This window comes from Mytilus californianus, unplaced genomic scaffold, assembly GCF_021869535.1.
Source record: "Mytilus californianus isolate M0D057914Y unplaced genomic scaffold, xbMytCali1.0.p SCAF_13, whole genome shotgun sequence".
NCBI lineage: Eukaryota > Metazoa > Mollusca > Bivalvia > Mytilida > Mytilidae > Mytilus > Mytilus californianus.
Genome location: NW_026262615.1, coordinates 2,195,879 through 2,214,082, shown reverse-complemented (window position 1 = coordinate 2,214,082; position 18,204 = coordinate 2,195,879). Strand labels below are relative to the sequence as shown.

Below are 18,204 nucleotides of genomic sequence, written 5' to 3'. Positions count from 1 at the left end.
TTCAGATGGAAAATCAACTATATTAATAAGCTTAGTTGTGAATTTTTTCCTTCATATCTTTAAAGAAAAATATTTCAAATTAAAATTATTACTTGCTTGGACATAGCCAGTGTGATGAAATAAGTCTCAAACTGCTACCAATCAAAGTATTGTATTATAAGGAAATTCTCAAATAAGAAATACAAATTCACATCAAAAACTGCAATTAGATAATTTCAGCTTCAGAAATGTTTACTTTATTGAAAAGCATGAAATTCAAGGTCAGCAAAAGAGACATTGGCGATAAATGCTCAAATAGAACATTGAATAAGTTTCTTTTTCATGGAGGTATAGTAATATTATGGGTTGTTTTTTGTCTTATTTCAGGCTGGCTTAACACCTACCAAATTTGATGGACAGGTATTCTTTAAGAAATTTAGAAATATGTATATATATTGCAGAAAATTTGAGTCGTTAACTATATTATAAATATAAGACAACAGATATCGCATACAGATAAATTTAGTTACATGGTAATTTAAAAAAAGGGTTTGTTATGCAAACCTACTTTCTTCATTAAATGTTTAATCTTAGAAAATCTTGGAAGTTGGAAAATTTGCATTTTTTTCACAAATATTTTTCTTGATTTACATATATTTCTAATGATACCAGCATCTGGATGTTATTCATCTTTGAATAAAAGAAAAATCAGCTGATTTCTTATTGTTTTCCTAGTAGCAGGTTCCCATCAGATCTTCCTTAGGTTGATTTAATGAGTACAGCACAGTATCTTTTCACCTTATAACCCATCTGGAATACAATATAAATATGCTTATTTTCTATCTTTTTTTTTATTTCAGCTAAGAGCAGACAGTATCCAAGATTTATCATGTGACAGTTTATCTCCAGGGAGACGGTTGTCACAGCCTGGTAGGTTTTTTCGTAAAAGGTCAAGGTCGGATGTTGGAAAAAGCCTGAAAATCTTTGCAAAGGAACTGAAAAAACAATGTAAAAATTTAGGTAAAGATATGTGTTGAACCAAAGCATAATTGATGTTTTGCATGTGCTTTTATTGTTACATATTATCATCCTACTGCACAAATTCTGTCTTTCACTTGTCAAAAGTTGTGAAAACGTTGTTACTTTCTTCTGGTTAGTTGACCTTGGTGAAGGTCTTAGGGTAAAATAAGGAAAAAAACTTATGTGTAAATAAGTTATTGCTTATTTTGAAGAGATAGTTCCAAGTTCATTTTAATTTCCAAATTAAAAGGTCTCTGCCATTAAATACCCATTAATGTATTAAAATATCCTAAGAAAAAATGATTCGCTTTCAGTGATTGAGACAATATTTGATTAACAATGGAAAACAAATACACATGTTACTCAATTGGTTAATGGCGTTTAAAATGTCCAGCCCCCACATTTAAGTGTAATTTCAGGAATCAACATGGTCTTGCTTTACATTAGACCATTATACTGGATATGATTTTCAACTTGACAGAGAAGCATCAAATACAAATTTCAATTGAGAACTTCATATTGATTATTGAGGGGAGTAAAAGTTTTTAGATAGCCCTATAAGTCTTCTGGATCATCAATTATTAACAAGCATCAAGCTACATGTATATTATTATTAAATGTTTTGAACATGGCTATATTCAAGATTAATTTAATGTTTCAAATAAGATCTGTTTATTTTCACTTGATAGATTTTGCTTCAATGGTTTTACATGACAGATTTGATATACATATATTAGCTTAGGTCTGAGCATATACACATTTATCAATGTGCTTTGGTTTTCATATAAATTTATGCTTAATTTTCAGTTTCCATGGTACATCTTTTGCAGTGATTTTCTGTTGCTATTTCCATATTGTATTTTATATTAAGTGAATAAAAGATACAGACAGGTTATATTATAATATCAAGTGTAGCTTCTTTTTTTGTTGTTGAAAAGATAGAAAAAAGACATGTAATATTTTTATTTTTCATTTCAATGATAGAAATATTTAAGCAAATAATGAATAAAAAGTCTCTATTATTTCTTGAACCAAGATTGTGTGGGATATTTTCATTTCTCATTCCAATGCTAGTATTTATTAAACAAATATTGAATAAAAAGTCTATAGGATTTCTTGAACAAGATAGTAAAAAATGTGTCATAACTTTATTTCTCATTCCAATACTAGAAGTACTTAAACAAATGTCAAATAATACTTCTATATGATTTTCTTGAACCAAGAAGTCATGCAAAATACAAAACAATGTATATAACACCATGCGGACGAATACAGATGATAGAATGATGCATTATGGTTAACATAGAAAAGCAGAGAAAAATAGGAAACAAGATGAGAGAGTTGGTTTTCCTATGATGAACAATATTTACCAGTTAAAAAATCATTATTTAGATTTGAAGTGAAATACAAATGTAACTAATTAATAATGAAAGCCTTTCTTTTAAGTTTTTTATGACAAAAGCCTTACTATTTTACTTCCCTGTTTTTCTTCAAAGTAACTCTTGTGATGTTGTCTACATATCCTTCATATGAACTCTTTACGCCATGATGTGTCTAAATGTCATTCTTGCTGACACATAATGACTTTATTGTTGTATTCTTTGCAGCCCGCCCAAACTTTCTGAGTTTACGGGGCACTGGTATAACTGCTAAGCGTATGTTACATATACTTCAACTGTTTCGTATGTTTTTAGATTTACTTTTTTTCAGTTTCTTTTTGAATGCTTTTTATAGTCCATGTTGTATTTAAAAGTATTCTTTTATATTCATTGTTTTATTGTTGTTATGAATACTTTGAGAAGCTGTTGATATGATTCTATTGTAATGCATATATGTAAGAAAATAAAGACGAGGATTGAAGCTTTATTGTGATAATAGTGTTAATTTTTATATGTCAGAGGTAAAAACATCCTTTCATCTTAGATCTGGAAATCAGAAATGAGACAACATTGCAATATTTACAGGAGAGCAAACTAATTCAATATTTTTCTTGTGGTTTTTGCTTCTGGTTTGGGCCTTAGAAATTTATAGGGCAGTTAAATCTTCACAATGTTGATCATTCCTGTTTCACCATTTATAAATTGCATATATGTTGACAGTGAGTTGTTTGCTGACGATAAATTTAGTTGCAAAATGCCTACTGCAAAAAGGACAAAAATAAAACTTCTTGATAAACAAAGTTATTGGATGAGTTCTTAATGTTGACATCAAACATCTTCAATTCTTGTTTCAGGATGTTCGCTACTCTGTTTAAAAATAACAAGATTTTTTAAAAGACTGTTATAAATTGATAGTATATAAATAACAGAACTAAAAAAGAAGAGTCCGTGTCCTTGTTTTCGAGATATAAGCCATTAAAAATTTGGCGGGAAATGATTTACTATAGATGTTTCGTACATTTAACATTGCACCTTTTTTCTTATATAAACTATGAAAAAATAAGGATTTTATAAGATTTTAAATATGGCTTTTTAAACTATATATAATAAAATTATGAAAAGAAACATAGGGGTTAGCGGGCAAAAATTTTTAATGGCACTCCATAGATAAAACCAGAGGATTCTGAATATCTGACAAAAAGACAAAAACAAGAGGAGCAAACATCCTTAATACACAAGTAAGACCTCAAAAACTTGTGTGAGATGCAAATTCATAAAGTCTGTGCACTTGTGAAACACAATATTTCTTCAGTATCGAATAGGGATAGATATATTGTTTAAATAAGCTTGCTAAAAGTTTTTTTGTTTTAGGTCTAAAATTTTCATATTTTGAGTAGAGAAATATCATAACTCATTTTCAGAAAATTTATATATTTCTTGATGAAAATTTTTTTTGAAATAAATGGTGTGTCAGACATAAAAAAGAAATTTATTTTTATGTGTTGTAATGTAATTTTAGCTAGCTTAGCTTTTGACAGTTGTCATCTTCTATTGTTGATTTATTTTTTCGTCATATTCATGTTTAGATATTTGAACATTTTTGACAATGAAGATTGTTTTATATTTATTTGGGCTGCATTCCTTATCAAAAACATATGCAGCTTTTACTGTAAAAAATGAAGATTGTTTAATATTTGTTGGGCTCCGTTCCTTATCAAAACATCAACAAGTTTTACTTTAAAAAATGAAGACTAAAATATTTATAGGGGCTGCATACCATATCAAAAACACTGTGCTGCTTTTACTGTAAAAAAAAAAATTATTGAAAACTTACTGTTGCTGCATACCATATCAAAAATTGTTAACATCTGCAGCTTTTATTGTAAAAATGGATTCTGTAAATTTGCAATATGTATTTTGAAGAACTTGAGAATACATAAGCACTAAAATAAATTGTAAGTTCTTTAGGACTTAAATATAGCATATGAGGGGATTCAAGTATGAGAAATATCACTTGATATTTTTATGATGTAAAGGTTCTTCTCTTATTGAATTGCTGTATCAGTGCTCACTAACATTAGATTTAAATTAGTCACAATTAGACACTACTCTGTCATTGCAGTGTTTGTATTCATAAACTTATTGTTGATTTTGAGAATTTCCCATAGCAATATAAATGGGCCATCATTTGGTCTCTTGTGGAGAGTTGTCTCATTGGCAATTATACCACATCTTACTTTTATATATATATTAATTTTTCACAAATTTCACAGAAGGTATATTTTTGCAGAATTAAATATACACCAATACAAATGCTAATTTTAAGGGGTTGCTGCCTGTATGATGTGTAATATATATCTACTTTTATTCAAATGAAAAGAAAACTTACTAAAAATCTTCGTTATGTAATGACTATGTGCATTTCTTATTACTATAAATTCAGAAATTTTTGCAATGATTTTATTATTGCAGAAATTTTGATGTGATAGGTCCTTCAAAAATGGTAACTTGTATGTTACCTTTGGCAGCATTAGTTGATACAACATTGTGAAATTGCAATAATTAAACTCATGTTTGTGTCCATTTTTCAACAGTCTCAATATTAAATGAACACTAAAATTTCTGATTTTACAGTCCAATAAATTGCTGAGTATGAACAGTAGAGTATCATTCTCCCCCATTATCCATATATTGTTAATACGGAAATCATTGTGTGCATTTAGTATTGCAATTTTTGTGGAAAGGACAAAAATGTGAGATTAATTATTGCGATTGCATGAAAATCTGGATACAGTTATATATATCTGATATCAGAATGCAAGTTCTTTTTATTGCGATACTCACTCAATCGCATTATTCGCATTAATAAAAACCTCGCAATAATTTCTGAATTTACAGTAGTTAAATTAAAGATTTTACATCAATGATGGAATTTGGATATCTGCATGAAGTATTATACAGAATAATACACACATGATTGAATGTTTGAAATATTTCATGACTGACACAATTAATCATTTCAGTTAGATATTACATTTTGATGCATGCATCTACATTTATAATGCATCTACAATAAGCATTTAGGAACTTTTTTTTTAAACATGACTGTCACAAATATTATTCATGCATCACAAAAGTACATTTTTTGCAAGGAACATGGGTTCACTATATTTTAAGGAATTGTAATTAGCATGAAATATGAGCGGACATTTCCGATATACAGGAAGATGTTAGGACATTCAAATCTTTGATGAATTGTTGACTTATCTTTAAAGACTGATTTGATTCTAATTTTATGAAATGACTGAATACCAAAACAGACAATTCAAAAAGGACATGAAAGGTCTGATTTAAACAATTTTCAGTTTCTTGCGTTTAAAGCAAAACTAAATCATTTGGTCTTTGTTAAAATGCATTGAACATATATTTAACATTAGTAGGTCAAAGATTCATTCGAATTTTTTTATGCAACCAGATAACATCCGAGGAAAAAAACTTCAAATCAAGCATAGGTTTAAAAGACGAGAAATATATGTACAGTCAAACCTGCTCTAAAGGACACCTCTATTAAGCAAAAACCTGTCTTTTCAGGTCACCCTCTTCTAGTCCCCACTGTTGTAAACCTATCCTTTTAAAACCTCAAATCAAAGGTCACTTATGAGGTCAATTCTCACTGGTCCAGAGGGTGAAACCTTTATATGTAGGTTTAACTATTCTTAAATTTGAAATAATTTTATCTGATTTGTTGAAGTTAATGCAGTGTAACATGTTTATAAACTTATCTTTAGGCTACATACAACAAACTTTATATTGCAGCTGCTTCACCCAAATCTTTACTTAGTCCCATGGGTTCAAAGGTCAAACCAATGTCAACTTTAGTAGAAGAACAACAACAGAGAGAGTCCAAACCATTGCTGAAGAGAGAGGATTCAGATGAGGTAGGTCCCTTGCAAAAAATAAAAAAAACAAAAAACACACCAAAAAAAGGGTCATCTTGACCATTTTTATGCCTCTGCCACGGCGAAGGAAGCATAAAGCATAAGTACATCCATACGTCCAAAAATTAGTTTCCATTCTCTAACTTTAGTTTGCCTCGACCAATGCTATAAAAACTTATACACATTGCTTATTACCACAAAACACAGATCAAGTTCGAATTTGGGTTGTCTCACTTCTACTGTTCATGAGTTATGTCCCTTTATAACATATGCAAGCAGGGACATCATTTGTGTCCCATGGACACATTCTTCATTTATTTTTTCTCATAGACTTGAAAACACATTAGTTTGTGAGGGAGAGAACAGATTAGTAATTCAATCAATATGTAGGCACTGGGCTGTAAAGGATGCCTCTGTGAAAAAGAGCAGACATTTTTGTAGTCCCTTTAAAATCTTAAGAGGGTGTTAACATTTTGTATAACTGCAAGGTTTTGTGCAAGTCATAGAGAGCGGTTTCTTATGATCTAGATGGTTTCTATTAGGAATAAAAACAAATAACTTCTTCAGCAAAAATTGAAACCAGAAGATAAGCTGAGAACATTAGAATAATGGTCAGAAAAAGTTCTACAAAAAATTGAAATAAGATATTTCCAGCATAAGACATTGGAATTTAATCCTCGTCTTCAACAAAGCGAGATTTACATACCTGGTTTGCAAAATAGGATATTTTCAGAATGTTGACTACAGCTCATCCAAATAAAATAAACATCTTTCAGACTGAGTTTAAATATGATATATCGAATAATAAGCTTATTTACCTTTTGTTTATTTGTAGGAATTTGATGAAGCTGACCTTGCCGACATTCAAAGGAGAAAATTCCAGTCTGCCATAGAGCCAGAGCCTAATAGTGTTAGTTCTGATGATTTCCAAGACTTTGAATCTTATCAAAGTCAACAGCCACAACCTGAAGAAAATCCAATGAATTCAACAGCCGAGGAAATTCCTCATTCTTCTACAAATGACAGTTTAGCTGAGATACAAGGGAAAAATTTCACTCCCAGTTTAGTTTCCAGTGGTTACGGGTCACAGGCAGTTTCCATGTTGACTTTGTCATCAGAAGATTCATTGAGTTTAAGAAGTATGGAAGATAATAATGATGGCCATAAAGACTCTAGAGGGAGTCAGAAAGGCAGTATTGAACAAAGTAGTGAAAGTGATGAAGACCAACATGGTGTTTCTGATGTTTGTCATTCTGAGTCAGATGAACGTTTAACTGAATGTAGCAGTACTAATGTAATGGAAGCTTCTGATTCAGATTCAAATAAAACCGTTTTATCACAGGAGAAATTAGAGACTGAAGAGAATGTGGACAGTAATTCTACGGAAGCCTCAAAGGGTGCTGAATCCAACATGGAATCAAATCTAACGGGTGCTCGTGCAATAGCAACTAAAACTGTTGATGGTGTAGATCCTTATAGTGAAACTGCAATGGAAGAACTGGAAAAATTAGGTTTTGATGAAGAGGAGGAAGATATTCAGGAAGATAAAAATAATGGCTCGCAAATTGAATTGTTTATTGCAGAAGAAAATGATGAAAAATCTGCTAAAAATAGAACTACAGAAAAATTAATTTCTAACAAGAGCTTCACACCTCCTAGTACTTTGGAAAAGACAAAAGGTGTGATTAAACGTCCACAGCGACCTTTATCTTGTGTACTGCCAGTAGATCAAAGTGTTATAGAAGAAAGCATGAAGAGAAATAGTCTACAATTACATATGTCTGATGAAGAAGACATTGGTTAGTATTTTCAGGAAACATGGAGGAATATTTTTTTAAATAAATCTTTTTTTTATAAAAAGAGAAAAAATTAGTGACTAAATGGTCTTAAAGGCAGGTTAGTTTAGATAGTTTCATACAGTTCATATAATCTTGTGTGGTAGAAAAGATAAGTAAGTGCCTGAACCATGCAAGAAGGATTTGGTGGCCTGAGAAATATAGATTCCACCACTGCAAAAAGTGTGTTACAATATTTCTCCACTCAAGACAGTTTAATTCTAATATTTAAAGCGTGAGGCTTGCCGAGTTTTTATACGACAGCAAAAACATTTTGTGGTCGTATATTGGTATCACGTCGTCATCGTCCGAAGACACTTGGTTTCCGGACAATAACTTTAGTATTAGTAAATAGAAATCTATGAAATTTAAACACAAGGTTTATAACCTAAAAGGAAGGTTGGGATTGATTTTGGGGGTTATGGTCCTAACAGTTTAGGAATTAGGGGCCAAAAAAGGGGTCCAAATAAGCATTTTTCTAGTTTTCAGACAATAACTTGTGGAACGGTGTATGGATTTCTCTGAAATTGTACAACAAGTTTCCATACCACAAAGGGATGGTTAGGATTGGCTTTGGGGGGTAATGGCTCAAACCGTTTAGGAATTAGGGGCAAAAAAGGGGGAAATACAAGGGTTTCCTTGTAAATGGACAATCACTTTGAAGTACAATGTTAAATTTGGATTACCTCCTGTACACTGCTTTAAAATTATGTATAAAGAAAAAAAGGGGGGGGGGGGGCGATTCGCAACAGCATAGTGAATTGCACAAAAGCAAAAAATCATATAACCAATTCTAAGTTCTTTGACTACAGTTATTCTGTGTCAGAAACCTATTATGTGTCAAACATTTAATTTCAATCCAAATTCAGACCTGTATCAAGCACGAATATTGTGTCCATTTTTGCCCCAACTGTTCAGGGTTGGACCTCTGCGGTCGTATCCAGCTGCGCTCGGCGAAGCAATTTATTTAAACTATTAAGATTTAACTATTGAGAGAGGAGAAATATCGTAATAAACGAGTTACAGTGGTGGAATCTGTTTCTCTAATGATTTTTATCATTCCTTTTCAAAGATTTGCAGAAAGTTGTGTTCTTTATATGTGACGTCATCAGGCATGGTCGCCTTTATTTGTGAGGTCACAATAGGAAATTCAGAAGAAACCAAGAAAATTTGACGCCATAATTAAATTTCGACCATTCATTTGCTGAGAACAGATATTTCACTAGTTAGGAGAACAACATTTTCACAATCAGTTGGGAAATGTAAAACTAGTGAAAAAATTACAGAAATTGTGATTCTACATGGTGTATATTTTTGGATAAAACTGAACATATGCTAAAAATATTCCATTATATACATAATGAGTAAACTTATGTGTTTTAAGCTGGCCCCATGTGAGCTTATGCCATCACTTGGCGTCCATCATTGTCTGTCGTCGTCTGTCGTCGTAAACTTTTTAAAAAATCTTCTCCTCTGAAACTACTGGGCCAAATACCTTCAAACTTTAACTAAATGTTCCTTAGGGTATCTTGTTTATAAATTGTATCCGAAGCTTGTATCCATCGACAAACATGGCCGCCATGGCTAAAAATAGAACATTAGGGTCAAATGCAGTTTTTGGCTTATATCTCAAAAACTAAATCTTTTAGAGCAAATGTGACAGGGGTAAAATTGTTTAATTGGTCAAGATCTATCGGCCCTGAAATTTTCAGACCAATCGAACAACCCTTTGTTGGGTTGCTGCCACCGAATTGGTAGTTTTAACAAAATTTTGCAGATTTTTGTTATTATTTTGAATATTATTATAGATATATATAAACTGTAAGCAGCAATAATGTTCAGCAAAGTAAGATCTACAAAAAAGTTAAATGACCAAAATTGTCAATTGACCCCTTAAGGAGTTATTGCCCTTTAAAGACAATTTTACACAATTTGTTCATCGTTTGCTAACATTTAAAAATCTTCTCTGAAATACAGGTGAGCGATTCAGGCTCTTGAGAGCCTCTTGTTAGTTAAATTATAAAAAATTTCGCCTAAATTAAAAGATATTGACTGATTATGAAACAATATCCTCATACAGATGAATTGTTCTTGGCATAAACTTTTTCGTGTATGCTTGAAACTAAGTTTGAAAAAACAAAATTAAAATGAGTGAGAGCAAAAAAAAACAAGTTAGTCTAAAATAGATAAGATATAACAACACACAATTATGGACAATTTTGTTGTTGAATATTTATGCATTCAACTTTCATTGAATTATTTGCCACTGGTATCAGAACTATTTATCATAACTTACATTTTATATTTTTATCTAATAGAACATGATGATTCCTTGAGCACCTGTTCCTTTGGTAGTCGGGCAGATTTAGATAGATTACAAGAAGTACCTGTGCCAGCGTGGATTATCATCGGTGAAAGTGTGATTGTTACACCATCCAAAGGTCCACAGAAAACTGGAGTTGTACAATTTGTGGGGCCAGTAGAGTTTGCTGCTGGACCTTGGGTCGGAGTAGAATTAGATTTACCTGAAGGTAGTTAGTCTGTAGTATCCATGGTAGCTGTTTCAGATAAACATACACAGATGAACAGAACCAATTGAATACAAGAAGAATTGATAAGGAATGTGCACTTTTGATATTAAATTCTAGCACTATATTTATTAATTGTGAAAAATGTTGAAAAAGTGTTTTCAGGTTTACAACTAATTTCAATGTTTTATAGTATCTTTACATGCAATGATAAATCCACCAAAATCATAATGAATGGATATTCATCTGGTAATTAACATTTCAAGTTTAAAAAAATCTGTAAACTGATTTTGGAGGAATGGCAATTTAAAGATATTTTAAACTAATATCATGTAAAATTGAGAATGGAAATGGGGAATGTGTCAAAGAGACAACAACCCGACCATAGAACAGACAACAGCAGAAGGTCACCAACAGGTCTTCAATGCAGCGAGAAATTCCTGCACCCGGAGGCGTCCTTCAGCTGGCCCCTAAACAAATATATATACTAGTTCAGTGATAATGAACGCCATACTAAACTCCAAATTGTACACAAGAAACTAAAATTAAAAATAATACAAGACTAACAAAGGCTAGAGGCTCCTGACTTGGGACAGGTGCAAAAATGCATTCTATATAAATATTTATCTGTTTTAAGATATTTAAATATGCAAAACAGTTATAATTAAAATAAATTATTTCTTAAATTTCAAATTGATTTAAACAGGTCCAAGTTGTATGCAAAATTAAAAAAAAAAAAACAGCTTCCATTTATATAAACTATTATTATTGGAAATTAGAATTTATCAGTGTATCCTCTTTCTCTTCAGGGAAAAATGACGGGTCTGTGAATGGAATTCGCTACTTTAAGTGCAGGTCAAGACATGGTATCTTTGTACGACATGATAAACTTATTCTTGACAAGAAAAGGAGAGGATCTCGTAAACGTGCAAGCACGGACTCAAAACGTGCTGGAAATATGCTTAACAGATCTCCTGCTAACCAAACCAAAACCGGCAATTCTGGAAACTTGTTAAAAGGAACTGCATCTAGTAGTGCTAAGAAGAAATTATGAGAAAAATAGGCTTTTATTTTCAGTCTTTGACAAATTGTGGTATTTTGCACAGATGAGTATTGTACTTTATGAAATTTAACTCATGGTAGGACAATATTGTATCAATGAATGCTAACATTCATGAAATGCTGTAAACCAACTTATTTTTTGTGGATATTTTTTTCAGCCGAGGCCATTTTAGCCAGTTTTGCAATTGTCTATAACCGGAATAATTCAGTCATTATAATCCTCTTGTCAATATGTTGACTACATGAACACCTGAGGGCCTAGTTGATGAAAAATCATCTACACACTAAAGTCACCAAAGTTAATTAGTGTACAGTAACAAAAGAAATGCATCTAAATAATTATTATATTTATTGTTAAAAGGGACCATGGATAGATTGTCTTTGCCATATCTGAGAAGAAACATATATTAATTTTTCCCTGTTTTTCAAACGATCCCTATTTTTAAATACAAAACCCTAAAACAAGTTCAACCTGAGAAAAAAATTGGATTTCTGTTACTTAATCTAATATTTTTCTCTATGGTGAATATTTCCTATAAAATGAAAATGGTAGAAAGATTACCACTGTGCATTCCAATATTTGTCATGTGACTGAATTTTATATCTATTTATAGTAACTAGTACCAGTTGATATCTATTTTTAGATAAAAATTCTGTGATTTATTTTTAGCAGTCTGATAGAAATCGATGCCATAAATGTTGTCTATTTTCCCCCATATAGATTGTTAATCCAGTAGACCTATAGTGTATAGGTGTAATTAGGGCATTTATAGACCTTAGCTTGATGGGTATAATTAGGGCATCAATAGAACTTAGCTTGTATGTAAAAACAACTTCTACGAGATCTTCAGCAGGTACCCAAAAATTAGTGTATATGAAATTTATCAAAAACAAGATGTACTTTTTAATATTCAAATACAAAAAAAAAAAAATCAACTCAAAAAGAAAATATGTTAACAAATATTTGGGAAAAAACATGCTCGTTATATTTTTAGAGATGGATGATAATAGGAGTATACTCTAATTTTAAACCCTTTTGAAAGAAAAACTGAAGTGCATTGGGAAAAATTGAGGCTTGCCTTATTTTATGTGGTGATTCAAAATGAAAATCAAGTGTAGATTTACTTAGATCAAACAGTATTTCATCATGAATTTAAAGAAGTAGAATTGGACAGTGTGTTAACTCGAACAGTATAGCATACAAGTTGTAGAATAGAAATTTTAGGTGTATTTTTGAAAACAAGAGATTTTAAATCAATAATATTCAGCAAAAGTACAGTATTATAGAATTTGATAAAAAAAAAAATATCATCGCTCAAATTTTGAAATGCCAAAATTAGAATTAGGTAATATTATAGAAGTATTTTTCCAAAGTCCATTTAGATAGCAATTTTGTTTAACAAATATTAACAAATAAAAATATTTCTTCCTAAAGGTTTGTTTCTCTATACAATTTACTTTTATAACCTGAAAATTCATCATGAATTTAAAAATTATAAAGGTTCCAATTGAATTAGATAATTCCCTTGAATTCTACTTTTTCAGAACAGCTGGTTATTTTTTTAATCAACTTGTGAAGTGCTTGCTTTCAGTTATTTATTGATCAAAATCAATTATGATGTCAAATGTCCATGCCATGCTCTGATTTGGCCCATATATCATCAACGAAGGAGACCATGTCTTGTCTAAGGACATTTTATACATGGTAAGAACACAATTAAGTTGTGCAGATGACCAGGCTAAAACATCAGACTGCTGCATAGTGTCGAAAATTCAACTGAGAAATTATTTCATCTCTGTACTTGTTTAAAATTTCCAGCTGTGAACATTTTAATTTCAAATATCTAAAATACTTAGCTTATGTTATATCCTAAGGGCTGTTCCAAAATTAATAGCATGGGGGGATGGAAGATTGTTTTACTCATTATTCTTGCAAAATTCTAAGAAAAATGCAACCACCCATATTTAATTAATTTGAGTGTCTCCCATCCCCCACCCATAAATTTTGGCACAGTCCATATGGATGCAGCAGTAAAGCTGTTAGATAAAATAATATTTACCAGACAGCATTCATGTCAAATATTGAATAATTTGAAACATATGTCAAAGGACATGCTAAAGTAAAAACATATGTCAAAGGACATGTAAAAGCAAAAACCTATGTCAAAGGACATGTTAAGGCAAAAACATTTGTCAAAGGACATGTCAAAGCAAAAACATATGTCAAAGGACATGTTAAAGCAAAAACATATGTCAAAGGACATGTCAAAGCAAAAACATATGTCAAAGGGCATGTTAAAGCAAAAACATATGTCAAAGGACATGTCAAAGCAAAAACATATGTCAAAGACATGTTAAAGCAAACATATTACACCATATCTTATGGCACTTATGAAATATAAGAAAATCCAGTTTCACACAACAGTCAATTTATTTTAGACAAAATTTGGCAAAGATAAAAGTCTTGATGATAATGTTCAAATAGTATTTCTTGTAAATGTAAAGTTGTCTTCCAGTGAGAAAGAGAGAGGTCAAATATTAAACGCTGTTGGAAATTTTACGAATGAGAATTATTACATAAATTCTGTGAAAAGTGAACAGATGATAAATATGATTAAAACTTCTTGGTAAATATTTCATTTTTCGACACCAAGAAATTTATATGATTATTGATACTGAATTTAGAAAGTTGTTTGTTAGATATGCCCCAGAATAAGATACGCCCCAGAATTAAGTGCTGTAAGGTTACAGAAGTAGGCAATGATATAATTTAATATAGATTCAAAGAAGGCATTATCATTTATTCATATTTCTGCCAATTTATTTGAAAAAAGAGATGTAAATAAATATTGCTAAAAAAAAAAAATCTTTTGCAAACGTCAATTATTTGTAGAGCAATGTTATATATTGTTATTAAATAAAATTTGGTCATGATATTTGTTAAAGGAAGAATTCCCAAATTCTTAAATCCTTACAAATCTTTTCCTACAAGACCATTTAAAGGATGAATTCCCAAAAGCCTAAAATCTTTTGTGACAAGGCCATTTAAGTAAGAATTCCCTAATTCGTAAATCATTACAGATCTTTTATGACAAGACCATTTTAAAGAAGAAGTCCCAAATTTCCAAATCATTACAAATTTTTTGTGATAAGACTATTAAAAGAATAATTCCTAAATGCCTTAATCATTACAACAACAATTAACCAATAACATTCTAAAATATAAAAATGAGAGAAAGTTTAACTTTTTTTTAACCAGGTTTCCAATATGTACCATATTTATTAATAAAAATCTCTTAAGTATGTTTTTTGATAATTTTAACAAATATTTTACTTATAAGCTATATAATAATGGTGATAACATAATAACCTCGGCAAACAGCCTCTGTCAATACAGGTGTCAATATCTTGTTTTGTGCAATATTTATACTGGAACCTTTCATAATATTACTGAGATTTTTCTCGATTTTTATCAGACATATTTGTACATTCCTTTAATTTTTTGTTGTTATATTGTAAATAAATTGTATCTTTTATGTAAATGTGATACTTTATTGTTGTGTATATCAGAAACAGAAATATTTATTGTTTAAATCATATAAATTTTTGTCGGATGAAATCGGGCAATTTACACTTAATTACAGTTGTACTGTGAGTGCAGTGAAGTTTCTCAAGATCTCTTTTGCAGAACTGGATTCTATAATATATATAAAAATTTATCAATGATCTCATATTCTACAGGCAACAAGAAGTATATTGTATTTTAACTTTAACTCATTATTGTATTATCACAAACCAATTTAAGAGGAGTGCATTTAATGAAAGAAGATTTTTGTGAAATGGAACAAAAATAAAACTTTGCTTCATTGATATATATTTATTTAAAGTTATTCTAAAATTAATCATATTTATTGGGGACAAATGAAGAATTTTTGACATATTCCCCGTTTCCATTCTCAATTTTATTTAGCTGATGGTGACAACTTGAGATTTTCACTGCACATATTTTTTGTTGTGGTAAAAAGCAAGCTCTGTGTTATATATTTGTTTTTTGCTTTGTATATTCACATCTTTACATTGTTAAAGCTGTTATATGTTGATCATGGAATGGGAGATAACTGAGATTGACAAGGGAGATAAAAAGTAAAATGCATCACTGTTTGTTAAGTTACAAACCATGTACCAGATATATCAATGTACATGTCTTTCATCAGGTTAAACATTTTGGTCTCCTGCTATACAAATTCAAAGCACAGAAAATGCAAAAACAGCCAAATAAAAAAAAGAAATAAAAAAATAAACAGCACTGATGATCAATAGAAAAGTCTATGTGTTGATAGGACACTAAGCCTACAGTTAGCACTATCACACGCCCATTTTCAATGAACTGTGTAATCTGGTTTAAAACCCTAATCTGGCATATCCATCAGAAAGTTATATTATAATGAACATGTACTAAATTTTAAGTTAATAAGAGCACAATTCCCAAACTTTTAATCTGATACAGGACAGATAATCAGATGGATGCATGTACAGGCAGGAAAATATGATTCTAATTCAGACAGGTTTAAAGAGAGATGAGTTTTACATTTTATTTAACGTGTTGATTGTCTTGTTTGTTGACATTTAAAGTGTTCATTAAATTTGTGATTCTTTTGCACTGCCAAAGCACAATTGTATTTCATTTAACACAAATCAAATATGTATTACTGTTATTGTCTTTGTTAGTGGTTGCTATGTGTTACTGTGTCATGTGATTTATAGGTCATGTGATGTGTTGCTATGTGTTAAAATCATGTGATGTATTAGTCATGTGACCATATTTCTTTTGTTTTGTGTGAAATGCTACAATACAGTACAAACATTTCATGTCCTTTATTTGTAGCTGTTGAAACAGTTTAAAAATTGATTTGAGATAAGAATGGAAATGAGGTTAAATTAGGTAGGACATTAGTAAATTATAGTGAAATTATTGACCAGTCTTTGATGTTTATGAGGCACAAGTTATCTGGATTGCCGTGTATCTAGAAAAGTTTTAGAATAATCCTCTTAAAAACAAAAATTGTACGTTTGAAATGATGGATTTTTGTCTTCATTCTACTTATTTAAGACAAAAGATAAATGATAGATATATTTACAATTTTCCAACACTGGACCAATAATCTGCCTGCATCTATTTATCAAAAAGACAGTTATAGAAAAAAATTAAAGCTGGCCAGATGTGGCCTAAGATTTGAAGATCTATCTCAAGGTTAGTAAAAATGAAATTCATTAATGTTAAAAAAAGTCTTTCAAAGTAAATTTTGACCAAAAAATATGCATTTTACAAGTCTATAATATTTACTAACTTTCTTGACAGGATGTATTCAACCCTATGTTGTTGTATTGATGTATGTCATCTATTTCACCACATTATGCCAGATCATAATATGTCAGATGATTATGTCGCTAAGTAAAGTGATATGTTAAATGACATATATGTTATCATCACTAATTGTCTGTTCACTAGAGGACACTCTTAAATTTGCTTTAAAAGCCATAATAAAAAATACTTATGGAATCAGATATATTTGTTTTTTCTTTTTACTTCAGTAAATCCTAAAAGCACTACAACACACTTACATGAAAGTAAAGTTACTGCAATCATGATTACCTCCCCTTCTATTCATCTTAATATGCAAACTTTGACCTTGACCTTGCAGACAGACATTATAATACTACTTTCTGCACACCCTCTAGTAGTTGAAACAATTAGATCAAGTATCATTAATATTTTGAAAGGCATTCAAAAGTTCAGTTTGACTGGACTATATATTTAAACAAAGGGGTATAAACTTAAGTTGAAAGTATTGTTTCATAACCTTACAGACAGGTATTCTTTAAACATTATTCACAACACACTAGAGAATTACAACTGGAAGCAACATTATGTGAAAACATGATGAGAACTGTGCAATAATAACACCAACACTAATTAACAGGTCTCCCAAAAGGATGGATTGATGCATTTACAGATTAAAGATGATGACATGTTGACGTGATATGAACCCTGCTTTGTGATAGTCTAACAGGTTAAGTTTGTTTTTGTTAACATACCAGTTCACAAGTCTGACTAAGCTGACTAATAGTCTTTGCTCTTAATTATTATAAAAGCTATATCCTAAGCCCAGAAGCTGCAAATATTAATTTTCAAGTCTTGTTTGACTGCTTGCTGGGATTGATCCTATAATCAAGGTATCCACCCCTTGATGAGGTCACTTGCACAAAAGCATTTTGCTCCAAACTGATAACTCTTGGTCCACTCTGTCACCTGTTTGGCCATTTATGATTGAAGTCAGGTTGTATGTCACATAATGATACTATGGAAATAAAAATTATCACTTTGTAATCTTTGTGCATCAAAGCGTTTTTCTCGATTTACCTTCATCAAAAACGCTCAAACATAAATGTTTGAAAGCCAGGG

The 18,204-nt window shown here is 30.7% G+C and overlaps 1 protein-coding gene across 5 annotated transcripts in view; it reads left to right on the top strand.

Moving 5' to 3' along the window:
* Window positions 1–13,999, top strand: part of LOC127722989 (kinesin-like protein KIF13B) — a 190,781-nt gene extending 176,782 nt beyond the window's left edge. For 3 of the 5 annotated variants that reach the window (XM_052229394.1, XM_052229393.1, XM_052229397.1), the window contains 6 exons: window positions 367–399; window positions 840–999; window positions 6,195–6,316; window positions 7,152–8,115; window positions 10,470–10,682; window positions 11,489–13,999. In XM_052229394.1, the coding sequence (XP_052085354.1) occupies window positions 367–399; window positions 840–999; window positions 6,195–6,316; window positions 7,152–8,115; window positions 10,470–10,682; window positions 11,489–11,733 (1,737 nt within the window). In that variant the 3' untranslated portion in view covers window positions 11,734–13,999. Of the gene's footprint in view, window positions 1–366; window positions 400–839; window positions 1,000–2,606; window positions 2,655–6,194; window positions 6,317–7,151; window positions 8,116–10,469; window positions 10,683–11,488 lie in introns of all 5 variants that reach the window. The other 2 variants (XM_052229395.1, XM_052229396.1) reach the window with 2 other exon arrangements.
* Window positions 14,000–18,204: the final 4,205 nt, after the last annotated feature.